We start from the raw sequence: 14337 nt of genomic DNA, 5'->3' as shown, positions 1-14337 counted from the left end.
CACCGGTCCTCCCTGTGCTTTCCCCAAGGCCAAATGGTCCATTTCATGCTAGAACCATGGAAAAATATTTCCATTTTACCTCCCAGACTCAAAGTTCTTCCTGGTGGGTCCACACAGCAGCATCAGATTAACCTTCCTGAAATACTACTCTCATTAACTCCAAAGCATCTTATTTATGAAATGTGAGAACATAAAGATAAATTATGTGGAGGACACACAATTTATCACATTGAATTCTTTAGGGACAGAAATGTGATAAATATATTGTTCTGACTTCTTTTAACACCTAGGACTAGAATAGAATACAATTCATATGCCTTTCAATAAATTGTGAATGAAAAGCTAAAGGGAAGAGTGGAAAAATTTCAAAACTGGGACATGATATTATAATCATTCTTTGGTTTTCAAGGGCTTTAGGGCAGTATCTTCCTTTTTCATATTTCGGAAAGAATTCACTATAGGGAAGTTTTTAATAAGTTACTTAAGTTAAAGGCATATACATGGTTAACTTTCCCAAATGCAAATCACAAAAACATACTCAACTAGAAATAGAAATTCCGATTTTTAAAGCGAACTTTCTTTTCATTAACATGTAGGTTATGTATACCCTATTTCAAGACACTGGCTTATTGGAGATATTTAAAATTCCTACTCTACAATTCATGAACTACTTTCGTGCATTAGAAAATGGTTATCGAGACATTCCTTGTAAGTATTAAAATATATGATTTAAGTTGAAATAATACTGGTTTGAAATTCTTTATAAATTCCCTTCAGAGAGTCCCTTAAACACTTTTAAAATTGCATGTTTGGAAAAGTTGGAAGATAGTAATTTAAAAAGAAAATCTACATCCTCCTACCCAGAGTTAACTGACTACTGTTAACATTTTGGTAAGGGACTTCCTTGGAGGATTGGTGGTTAATACTCCATGCTCCCAATGCACCGGGTGTGGTTTCAATGCCCCGTCAGGGAACTAAGATCCCACAGGCCATGCGGTGCAGCCAAAAAATTAAAAACAAAACCCAAAAAAACCCACTTTGGTATATATCCTTCAAGACCTTTTCTTATACGTACTTATTTTTTATGAAGTGAATCGTAATACCTATTTATAATCTGCTTTTTCATGAAATATAGTATACATCTTTCTATGTTAACAATTATTCATATGAGTACCTTTTCAAATGTTTGGTAATTTTAAGTCATGAGTTTCATAAATTTCTTTACTTTAAAATGTTTAAAATTTATCCATAGAATCGTTTTTTAACTGTGTCCTGATTTGTGGAATAATTTTGTTTGTTTTTTGGCCACATGGCTTGTGGGATCTTAGTTCCCCGACCAGGGATTGACCTTGGTCCTCGGCAGTGAGAGCAAGGAGTTCTAACCACTGGACCGCCAGGGAATTCCCTGTGGAATAATTTTTAATGGCTACTTGATTTTATGATACAATAGAATTTTAATTTTATATTAGGAAAAGGTACAATTTTATGTGTTGATCATTCTACAGTTTACCTCCAGGTGGACACGCTTTTGGGAATTATAGAGAGAGCAAATTATTCTTAAATTGGCCTCATAAATAATGGTGATGCTTAATAATTTAATGTGTGTTATATGTACTATAATTACCACTTACAAAGTAGGCATTTTGAAAAGTGGCTGAATTTTATAAATGGAATAAAGTGATATTTTAAGGTGGACTTCAAGGGCAGGGGGATTGAAAAAAGAAAGCCATGGTGGGGAGTTTTCACGGTCACCTCCAATTAGGATATATTGGTTAAGACAAGAGTCTCTGGGGAATTCCCCGGCAGTCCATTGGTTAGGACTCTGTGTTTCCACTGCAGGGGGCACAGGTTTGATCCCTGGTCAGGGAACTAAGATCCCACGCACCCACGTGCCGTGCTGAGCAGCCAAAAAAAACAAAGTCACTGGGACCTAACTTTTCTAAATTTTAGGTTCCAAATTTATAAATGGGAATAACAATAGTACCTACCCCATAGGTAGTGATAATAATGTAAAGCACATATCAAAATTCATGGCACATAGTAAATGGTCAATAAAAGGTCATGATTGTATTAATAATAAGCTCCTAGTGGGTTGACATCATATCTATAGTCTAAACATTCAGTATTGTATCATTTGCTAATGCTACATGGAAGGTACACATTAAATATTTGTTGAAACATCAGCTGTGACTATAATCATTAGATTCACAAAGGTTATCTCATTTAATCTTTGTTGGAAAGGTTGTATTATCTACCTTTTACAGGTGAGAAGTAAAAATTCAGAAGGATCTTTTCCAAGATCATAAATCTGGAAATAGCAAAACTGGGTTTCACTTGTAGGTCTTGCCTTTTCACATAGTGGTATTTCAGTAAACCAGTGTTTTACTGATCATATACTACACGTCAGACACTATTCTGGATGTTTATATAAAGGTATATGCCTTTTAACATGTAATCCTTATAGCAGGCCTGAGAGAGTTATTTCTTATCTGGCGAGGTGGCTGTCCAAGTATCCAGAATTTTTAACTGTTCTATGTGCCTTTGTGCAGAAATTGTTTTGTTTGCAAACATGGGTCTCCATAACCGAGACACTATTTGCATATTTTTAAGTTAAATTTTTTTTTTTACATCTTTATTGGAGTATAATTACTTTACAATGGTGTGTTAGTTTCTGCTTTATAACAAAGTGAATCAGTTATACATATACGTATGTTCCCATATCTCTTCCCTCTTGCGTCTCCCTCCCTCCCACCCTCCCTATCCCACCCCTCTAGGTGGTCACAAAACACCGAACTGATCTCCCTGTGCTATGCGGCTGCTTCCCACTAGCTATCTATTTTACGTTTGGTAGTGTATATATGTCCATGCCACTCTCTCACTTTGTCACAGCTTACCCTTCCCCCTCCCCATATCCTCAAGTCCATTCTCTAGTAGGTCTGTGTCTTTATTCCTGTTTTACCCCTAGGTTCTTCATGACATTTTTTTTTTCTTAAATTCCATATATATGTGTTAGCATACGGTATTTGTCTTTCTCTTTCTGACTTACTTCACTCTGTATGACAGAATCTAGGTCTATCCACCTCATTACAAATAGCTCAATTTCATTTCTTTTTATGGCTGAGTAATATTCCATTGTATATATGTGCCACATCTTCTTTATCCATTCATCCGATGATGGACACTTAGGTTGTTTCCATCTCCTGGCTATTGTAAATAGAGCTGCAATGAACATTTTGGTACATGACTCTTTTTGAATTATGGTTTTCTCAGGGTATATGCCCAGTAGTGGGATTGCTGGGTCTTATGGTAGTTCTATTTGTAGTTTTTTTAAGGAATTTTAAAAGTCACAAAAAGCAACTGTAGGGATTTCCCTGGCACTTTCACTGCAGGGACCCACCCTAGTTTGGGAACTAAGATCCCACAAGCCTCGCAGACTGGCCAGAAAAAAAAAAAAGCAACCTTAAGTAAATTAGCCCTGGTAATGCTGCCTTTTCTTTGACCCCTCTAATATGTTTTCATAGTATATGTGAAAGTTTTTAAAAGAAAGCTTTTTAACACATCAATAAACTTTTACAAAATAAGATGAAACAAAAACATAATTGTTGGAAATTATTCTAAGCCATATATTTTATTTATGAGGATACAGTATGACTAGAAAGTACTTTTTAAAATGTCCTATGTTAAAAATAACAGAATGATCATTTTTATAAAACATTTTGGTGACTTTAGATCACAATCGTATACATGCCACAGATGTCCTACATGCTGTTTGGTATCTGACAACACGGCCAATTCCTGGTTTACAGCAGATCCACAATGATCATGGAGCGGGAAATGAAACAGGTACTTCCTTCTATAAATCTTTCCTTTAATTATTTGATTAGGAATAATAAATCATACTATCTCATTTCATTATCTCTGTTCTCTTAAAAGTTTTATTAAGTAAACTTTGGTATATATAAAGGACTATGTAAATTTTGAAGAATAATGACATGCAAATTAGGAAACCCACTACCTGTCTTAAAAGTGAGGTTAAGATTCAGTACTACTCAACCTACCATGTTTCTTTTCTGTGTCCCACAGTGCTGCCTTCTTCACTGAGGTAGCCAGTATCCTGAATATTATGATAATCATTTATTTGCTTTTCTTTCAATTCTTAGTTTTTTTGTTTTAGGTGTATCATGTAAATTTAAAATATATGACATTCCTAACAAAAGTGGACATGTTTAAAATCTTCATATAAGTATTTAAATAATAATATTAAAGAACTTGTTAACATTCAAATTTTGTTTCCTCATAAATGTAACTATTTATACAAATCTAATGAATTATAACATTCATGGCTCTCTCATTCTAGTTTATAAAAGAGGGGAGACGGGAATTACCTGGTGGTCTAGTGGTTAGGATCCGGCACTTTCACTGCTGTGGCCTGGGTTCAATCCCTGGTGAGGGAACTGAGATCCCAGAAGCTGTGTGGCCAAAATTTTTAAAAATTAAAAAAAAAGAGGAGAAATGCTCCAATAAAATACACACATGCACACACACACACACACACACACAAATCAGGACAGAATTTACGTAGTTACAAATGCCTGAGAAATATTACCATACTAATCAGTGTAAATGTGATATAGTCTTAGCCACTGCTTTACATTCTTTGGTGGTTTAAAGTACTGCCATTGTTTGATGGATTTGCCTTATGTCACTGGTTCATTTTTGTCTGCCATCCATACTCTTTTGTAGAGCTCTTCCTTCCTTCCAGTAGTTCCGTGCTTCCATCAGAGATCATTTTCTTCAGCCTTTTTGTTTGCAGATGTATTTTTTAAAATTTTTATTTATTTATTTATTTTGGCTGCATTGGGTCTTCATTGCTGCACGCTGGCTTCCTCTTGTTGGGGCAAGCAGGGGCTACTCTTTGTTGTGGTGCACGGGCTTCTCATTGCAGTGGCTTCTCTTGTTGCGGAGCACAGGCTCTAACCGTGCGGGCTTCAGCAGTTGTGGCACGTGGGCTCAGTAGTTGCGGCTCGCGGGCTCTAGAGCGCAGGCTCGGTAGTTGTGGCGCATGGGCTTAGTTGCTCCACAGCATGTGGGATCTTCCCAGACCAGGGCTCAAACCCGTGTGCCCTGCATTGGCAGGTGGATTCTTAACCACTGTGCCACCAGGCAAGTCCCTATAGATGTATTTATTTTGTCTTAGAATAATGTTTTCTTATTTCAGCACATTTGTAGATACCTCTGGGTTCATCTTCTGACTTCTATAGTTTCTGTTGACAAATCAGCCATAAGTCTTTTTTCTCCTTGAAAGTATTATGTCCCTTTTCTCTTTGCTATTGGTTTTTAACATTTTGACTATGATGCACTCAGATGATATTCTTTGTATTCATCCTATTTGGGGTTCACTGAACTTCTTGAATATATTGATTAATATATTTTGTTTTCTATCACACTCTTCAAAATTCTTCCAGCCTTCTCCCACTGCCCAATTCCAAAGCTGTTTTCACATTTTTTAGGTATTTGTTACAGCAACACCCTACTTCCGAGTGCCAAAATCTGTATTAGTTTTCTATTGCTGCTGTAACAAATTACCACAGACTTAGTGGCTTAAAACAATACAAATTTGGGGAATTCCATGGCAGTCCAGTGTTTAGGACTCTGCACTCCCAGTGCAGGGGGCATGAGTTCCTACATGCCACATGGTGTGGAATGTTTCCTTGCCCCCTCCAACTTCTGCAAGCCACCTGCATTCCATGGCTCATGGCCCCTTCTTCAAAGACATCAGCGTTGTATCTTCAAGTCTGTCTCAGACCCTGACCTTTTCATCCTTCAAAAGAATTAGCAAAAAGTGGTACAGCTACAATGTTGGTTTTCTGTCCAGAGTACACATTCCTGACAGTGCACCTCCTACTTTTAATATTTTTTGCAGTCTGAACAGGTTGAGAATTTCCCAAATTATCAAGTCCTGGACCCGTTTTGCTTAACAGTTCTCCCTCATTTTTCTCTTGCATTTTATTTCAAACAGTAAGAAACCTGGCTATATATCTTTAATACTTTCCTTGGAAATCTCCTCAGCTAAATATCTAAGGTCATTGTTTACAAGTTTTTTATTCCACATACGCAGCACACAATTCGACTAAGCTTTCTGCTGCTATATTGACAATGATCCTCTTTCCTCTAGTTTCCAATTATGGGTTCCTCTGAGCCCTCACTGGCACTGCCCTTGACAGCAGTTTTCTACCACCAGCCTGTTCAAGATGATTTAAGTATTCCCTAAGGCAATGCCTGTTTTCTCTTCCATGCACTTTACTTCCTCCTGAGTTCTTACTAGCAATGCTATAAGTCCTTATACACAATATTATGGAATCAAGTATGTGTAGAAGAGGAAGCTTCCTTTGGGAGACCAAGTAGCTGTTGAAATGTAAAATTGTGGTAGAAACAAAGACTATAAGGACTATGGGATGTGCTGCCTTATTCTGATTGCAATGGAGAATTAATAGAAAAAAAAAATGATGACACCAAAAGTATAAGCAACAAAAGCAAAAATAAACAAGTGTGACTACATTGAACTAAAAAGCTTCTACACAGCAAAGGAAACAATTTAAAAAATGAAAATGCAACCCTCAGAATGGGAGAAAATATTTGCAAACCATATACTGGGTAAGGGGTTAATATCCAAAATACATAAAGAACTTGTACAACTCAATAACCAAAAAACAATCCAATTTTTAAAAATGGGCAGAGAAACAAAATAGACATCCAAATGGCCAACAGGTACATGAAAAGGTACTCAGCCTCACTAATCATCAGGGAAATGTAAATCAAAACCACAATGGGAGGCTTCCCTGGTGGCGCAGTGGTTGAGTCCACTTGCCGATGCAGGGGACGCGGGTTCGTGCCCCGGTCCAGAAAGATCCCACATGCTGCAGAGCGGCTTGGCCCGTGAGCCATGGCCGCTGAGCCTGCGCGTCCAGAGCCTGTGCTCTGCAACGGGAGAGGCCACAACAGTGAGAGGCCCGCGTACTGCCAAAAAAATAAAACCACAATGGGATATCACCTCACACTTGTTAGAATGGCTGTCATCAAGAAGGCAAGAGGTAAGTCTTGGGCAGGATGTGGATATAAGGGAACACTTGTGCACTGTTGAAGGGAAGGTAAATTGGTTCAACCACTGTGAACACAGTATGGAGATTTTGATTCCTCAAAAAAATAAAAATAGAACTATCATATGAAGTAGCACTTTCTGGGTATATATCCAAAGGAAATGAAAACAGAAGTTTAAAGAGATATACACACTCCCATGTTTATTGCATCATTATTCACAATAGCCAAGACATGGAAATAACTTGTCTGTCAATGGATGAATGGATAAAGAATGTGTGTGTGTGTGTGTGTGTGTGTGTATGTGTATACACACACAATGGAATATTATTCAGCCATGAGAAAGAAGGAAATCCTGCCATTTTCAACAACACAGATGGGCTTGAGGGCATTATTATGCTAAATGAAATGTCAGACAAATACTTTACGATATCACTTATGTATGGAATCTAAAAATGTTGAACTTGTAAAAACAGGCCATGAGTGAGGGAATTGGTGATATGTTGTTTAAGGGTACAAACTTGGAACTAGTAGATAAACAAGTTCTGGAGAGCTAACGCACAGCATAATGATTATAGTCAACAGTACTATATTATAAAGCTCAAAGTTGCTGAGAGACTAGATCTTAATTGTTCTCACCACAAAAAAGAAATGATAGTTATGTGGTGTAGTGAGGTGTTAGCTAATGCTCCAGGTGGTAATCATATTGCAGTATACAAATGTATCAAATCAACACCTTGTATACCTTAAATTTACACAGTGCTTTGTGTCAATTATATTTCAATTAAAAAAAAGAAATGAAATGACACGTTTAGAGTTTAAATGAATGGTTAGAGAACCAGATAGCTAAAAGATTCCTTCATTTTTATAGTAGTAGGATCATAACTACTGAAAACATAATCCAAAGTCTGATCCTGAAGTTACCTGAAATACAATTCAAGTTGAGTTCATGGCCTCACTAAGCCTCTTACGTTAGAACTACGGTATCAATTGGGAAAGAAAGGACCCTGATAACTAACTGGAAGGGGAATATTTGAGTAGATTTCAGTAAATCTGATTACCCTGAACCCCTCAAATCTTGCTGTACCTCCCTGCTGAGAAACAATCATTTCTCCTTGTGTTGGTTGCCTGAAGACCTTGTAACTACCTCACCTGAGATTCTTGACTTGTAGGGGAATGTTATTTCACCTCTAAATCCAGTCCCACCACCTCTCATTTCTTTGTGATCCATAATTAAACTCATATCTGCCAGGAGCTAAGTCTGAACACCAGAATAATTTCCTAAATTTATATTGGCAGAAACCTGAGGAACATATGTGGGAATGGATTTAAAGTGTTACAGCAAGGGAAAGGAAGGTAATGGTTGATCATTCTGAATTTATTGATATAGGTGTACCTATTAGAGATTCTGGATTCAGGGCATTAGCTTGAGTGTTCGGCAGTGGCCCTAACAGTTTGCTCCATTCATTGTCTGAAATCTAGGCATGAAGAGAAATTGAGGTGTCACAACTTCCTGATATACTGTGGAGGAAGGAATTCAAAGGCTTACACTGATAGGATATTGAAATGGATTGGTCATGTAGTCTTCCCACCCATACCTAACCATGTCCCTCAGAAGTGTCCCCCTTCATCAGTGTTGAGAAATACATTGCAACGCTAACTCCTGGCCCACCAATCATAGTAGGGGCTTACGGAATTTAGATGATAAAAGGACTTTCGGCCTGGGTCCATCTCATAGTGGTAGTTCCCTGAACCCACCCGTTTTTGGAATGCACAGTTGGAATAAACATATTTAGCAACTGGCAGAATCTCTCCATTAATTCCTTGATCTCTGCAGAGAGGACCATCATGGTGGGAGGGGTCAAGTGAAATCTCCTGAAACTGCCTCATTCTAGCAAAATAGTGAACCAAAGCAGTACCTTGTTTCTGGATGGACTGCAAAATTAGTGCCACCATCGAATGCTTAATAAATGCAGGAGTGGTGACTTCCATCACATGCTATTTGACCTGTGGTACTTTAGCTTTTACACAAGATGAATGGATCTTGAAAAATGATGGTGGGTTATTCTAAACTTCATCAGGTGGTGACTCCAGTTGTCACAGCTGTTCCAGATATGAATTTTTGAATAAGTCAACCCCACTCATCCTATTTGGTACACAGCTGTTAATCTGGAGAAATGTGTCTTTTTTTATACCTGTTAGCAAAATCCACAAGAAGACATTTACTTTCTCATCTGGCAGGCATAGCAGTATACTTTCATCATCCTAGTTCTGGGCTATATCAAGTCTCCCATTCTGTTATAATCTAGCCTAGTCCCATAAGGTATCAAAGTGGTCCAGTATAATGACCAGATAATGCTGAATAGCTCTACTGTGCAAGATGTAACAAATATCCCAGATACCTTGATAAGAGTGCCAGAGGAAGAGAAATGAGAGAACTTGCACAAAAATTCAGAGATTTGCTACCTCAGTGAAGTTATTAGGAATCTGGTGGTCTAGGATATGTTGAGGTATCCTCTCCAAGGTTAGGGACGATTATTTTGAATTCTCTACCTAGAGTGCTCTTTGGATTCTAAAGGCAAATTTACAGTATCTCAGTACTGCTGCTCCAACCCATGAACTGTAAGGCTATGAATTTTATGTGCAACTCAGAGCAGGAGAATCATGTGAAGCAGTTTCAGGGTAGTGTAAGCTGCTTGGACACTTGGCAATATGACCCTCAACACATCCAGCAGTTTTCAGAGTATCTTTGGCAGGTAGGGATCCTCTGTGGAGTTATAGAAGATCACTACAAGGGAATCATAGTATAAATCCTTAGGATTTTGAGGCAGTGCCCATCCTTCTTCCTCGGATAACTGTTCTTTTTGTAAAACAGCTGCTAGATCGTTATTGGGCTCTGATAGAGTTTGAATATTTGACCATGTGCACAAAGTTACCACATGACCTGCCTGTCCTAAACTTGGGCCCTCTGACTCTCCTAAAGTTGGCATATACAGTATAGCACTCAATCATCAAGAGGAAATATTAAATACAAGGTTAGTTTTGAGCTGCCCCTGAAGGAACAGGAGACTCCAAATATGAACTCAGATTGCTAATACGTTGGCACTCTTCCTTAATCCATGTGGCCTCATGGGGAATTACCCATGACCGGGTGACTGAAGGAGAAAAGACCTGGTTTCTAGATTGTTGTGTCCCATATACCAGTCAGTACCTCCTGAAAGTGGATGACTACAGCTTTATAGACTCTCAAAGTTATCCTTTGAAGGATAAAAAGGGGAAGGTAAATCCAATCAGTAGGCAGAACATCAAGCAGTAAATCTGCTTGTTTATTTGGCCTAGAGAGAGAGATGACCAGGAGAAAGGGTCTACACAGATACATGGCCCGTGGGTAATAGCTTGCTTGGATACTTAGAGTTTTAGAAGGAAAAAGATTGGAAAATTGGTGATAAGGAGTTCTGGGAAAGAGATTTGTGGCTAGACTTCTCAGAGTGGAGGATATCTGTTTCCCATGTGAATGCTTACTGTAGTGGTTAATTTTATGTGTCAACTTGGTTGAACCATGGTGCTCAGACATTTGGTCAAATATTTTTCTGGATGTTTCTGTGAGGCTGTATTTTAGATGAGATTAACTCATCAGTGGATTTTGAGTAAAGCAGATTGCTCTCCATAATGTGGGTGGGCCTCATCCAATCAGTTGAAGGCTTTAATAGAACAAAGACTGACTTCCCCCCAGAAAGAAGGAATTCTGCCTGCAGACAGCCTCCATACTTGAACTGCAGCATTGACTCTTACCTGGTTCTTCAGTCTGCTAGCCCATACTGCAGATTTTGGACTTGCCAGCCTCCATATTCGCATGAGCCAATTCCTTAAAATCTCTCTCTCTCTCTCTCTCTCTCTCTCTCTCTCACACACACACACACACTCTCACACACAAACACACACACTGTTGGTTCCACTTCTCTGTACAACCCTAACTAATACACTTCCCAAAGAGCATTCCCTGCAAAAGAGGCTCTCAATAATCAAGTAGTCAAAATGACCTCTTCTCTTGATTATCAATCAGACTCTGTCCTTAGCTACTCCCGTTTTCATTTGGTGGGCTTATAAACACAATAGCCAAGATGGCAAGAATGGAGATTATGCATGGGTTTAGCAACACGGACTTCCTCTCACTGAGGCTGACCGGACCCTGGCTTCTGTTGAGTGCCCAGCTTGGCAATAGGAGAAACCAATGGTGAGCCCTTGATATAGCACCATTCCCTGGGGGAATATCCAGTCATCTATCTGGTAGTAGTAGGTTGATTATATTGGATCCCTTGTCTTATAGAAGAGACAACTTTTGTTCTCACTTACTCTGTGTATGGATTTACCTTTACTGTCTATAGTGCTTCACCGTCACCATCTATGAACTTAGTGAATGCCTTATTCACCATTGGCTTATTATATACAGTACTGCATATCAAGGAACTCATTTTTGCCTCACAAGATTGTTGCACTGGGCTCATGCTCACAGAATTTACTGATCTTTTCATGAACTTTATCATCCCACAGCTGGCCTGAGAGAATGACATATTGAAGACTCAGTTGGGGCACCTGTTAGGTGAAAACATTTTGTGGGGCTAAGGTGCTGTCCCACAAAATGTGGTTTATTTTCTGAACCAGTGACCAGTATATGGTACCATTTCTCCTATTTCAAGAATACACAAATCTGTGAATCAAAGAGTGGGATTAGGAGGGTTTTTTCTGTTACCTCAAACGATCCACTTAGAAAATTTTTGCTTCTCCCCCAACCCCCACCAAAACAAACAAAAACTTGGCTTACACACCTTAGTTGCCAAGGAAAAATGCTTTCAATAGAGGACACATAAAAGGGAAACTGTAAACTGAGACTGACATCTGGCCACTTTGTGTTCTCCATGCCTTTGAACCAGTAGACAGGAGGAGGATTCTGTACAAGGTCAGGTGATTGATCCTGTCTGATCCTCATTATCAAGAAAAAATAGGGTTCCTACTACACATGGGAGGATGTATGTTAGGAACCCAGGGGATTCTCTGACCTTTTTGGTACTCCTATGTCCAGTGACAAAAGAGAATGAAAAACTGCAGTAATCCAGTGCCATAAGGGTCACTAATAGTACAGACCCCTGAAAGTATGGGTCATCCCACTGGGCAAAGAACCATAATCAGTAGAGATGCTGGCTGAGCAAAAAGGGAATGAGGGATGGGTAGTGAAATAAGAAAATGATTGAATCCCAAACACAGCTATGTGACCAGTCACAGAAATGAAGTCTATAATAGCCATGTATTTTCCTCATTGCTTTGATATATATTGATATTTATTTTATATATTAAGCATTTTTTTTTCTGCCTCTTTCTCACTCTTCTACCAGTCAGTATGCAGTTGATGGAAATTTGGGTTCTTTCCACTTTTGGGGTGTTATGAATAATGCTGCTATGAATATTCTACCAGCTTTTGTGTGGGTATATGTTTTCATTTCTCTTGGCCATATACCTAGTTTTATGGAATTACTGGGTCATAAGGTGACTCTGTGGTTAACATTTGGAGGAACTGCCAATCTATTTTCCAAAGTGGCTGCACTATTTTACATTCCCACACACAACATATGAAGGTTCCAATTTCTTGTTATTATCTATCTATCTTTTTGATAGCCATTCTAGTAGGTGTGAAGTGGTATCTCATTGTGGGTTTTTTGATTCACATTTCCTTAATAGCGAATGACATTGAGCATCTTTTCATGTTGTTATGGGCCATTTCTATATCTTCTTTTTCCATTTAAAAATTTGGTCATTTGTCTTTTCATTACTGAGTTGTAGAAGTTCTTTATATATTCTGGATACAAGTATCTTATTAGATTTATGATTTGCTATTTCCTCACATTGTGTTGTCTTTGCACTTTTTTGATGGTGTCTGTTGAAGCACAGAAGCTTTTAATTTTGATGAAGTTTATCTTATTTTTTCTTTCATTACTCATGCTTTTGGTGTCATATCTAAGAAGGGTTTGTGTAACTCAAGGTCATGAAGATTTACTATGTTTTCTTCCAAGAGTTTCATAGTTATAGCTAGCTCTTAAGTTTAGGTCTAGGATCCATTGGAGCTAATTTCGGGGGATGAAATAAGGAAGAGGTCCAACATTCATTCTTTAGCACATGGATATCTAGTTGTCCCAGCACCATTTGTTGAAAAATTTTCTTTATATATTCTGTACATGGTTGGCTCTTAAATGTTATGAAATCAGTTTCTACCTTTTAAGATGTGAGCATTAAATGAAACAACATGTATGAAAGTGCCTTGCATCACGCAGGGCATAGTTGGCTCTCAACGAGGTCTTGGCACGCTTGTCCAAAAGCAATTGACCATATATATGAGGATTTATTTCCGGACTCTCAAATCTATTCCATTGATCTATGTGTCTATCCTATGCCAGTACCACGCAATCTTTGTTACTAAAGCTTTGTAGTAAACTTTGAAATTATTCTTCTTTCTCAAGATTGTTTTGGCTAATCTGGATCTCTTGCATTTCCATATGAATTTTAGGGCCAGCTTATATATCTCTTGTACCAAAAAAGCCAGCTGGGATTTTGGTAGGGATTGTGTTGAACCATAGATCATTTTGGGGAGTATTGCTATCTTAACAATATTAAGTCTCCTGAACCATGAACATGGGTATTTTTCTACTTATTTAAGTCTTCTTTAATTTCTTTCAACAACATTTTTTAGTTTTCAGAATACTGGTTCTGCACTTCTTTTGTTAAATTTATTCCTAAGTACTTTATTCTTGTTGATGCTAGTGTAAATGGAATTGCTTTCTTGGGTTCATTTTTTGATTATTCATTCCTAGTGTGAAGAAATAAAATTGATTTTTTGCATATTGATCTTGTACCCTGCAACCTTTATGATCTCATTTATTAGTTCTAATAGTTTTCCAGTGGATTTTTTAGGATTTTTCTGTATACAATCATGTCATTTACAAATAGAGGTAGTTTTACCTCCTCCTTTTCAATCTGGATGCCTTTTACTGAGGCCTGCTTTTATTTATTTAATTTTTTAAAGATTTTTTTTTGATGTGGACCATTTTTAAAGTCTGTATTGAATTTGTTACAATATTGCTTCTGTTTTATGTTTTGGTTTTTTGGCATGTGGGATCTTAAGCTTCCCTATCAGGGATTGAACCCGCACCCCCTTCATTGGAAGGTGAAGTCTTAACCACTGGACCGCCAGGG

At 38.0% G+C, this 14337-nt stretch overlaps 1 protein-coding gene across 2 annotated transcripts in view; it reads left to right on the top strand.

Annotated features, from left to right (window-relative positions):
* PDE3B (phosphodiesterase 3B) overlaps nt 1-14337 on the top strand; it is a 176889-nt gene that overhangs the window by 143390 nt on the left and 19162 nt on the right. The window contains exons 10-11 of one of the 2 annotated variants that reach the window (XM_079930303.1): nt 597-708; nt 3730-3843. In XM_079930303.1, the coding sequence (XP_079786429.1) occupies nt 597-708; nt 3730-3843 (226 nt within the window). The remainder of the gene's footprint in view (nt 1-596; nt 709-3729; nt 3844-14337) is intronic. The other variant, XM_079930304.1, reaches the window with a different exon arrangement.

The sequence above is a fragment of the Stenella coeruleoalba genome (assembly GCF_951394435.1).
Source record: "Stenella coeruleoalba genome assembly, chromosome: 8".
Classification (NCBI taxonomy): Eukaryota; Metazoa; Chordata; class Mammalia; order Artiodactyla; family Delphinidae; genus Stenella; species Stenella coeruleoalba.
The sequence above is the reverse complement of the archived record's forward strand: the minus strand, read 5'-3'. Positions and strand labels throughout refer to the sequence as shown.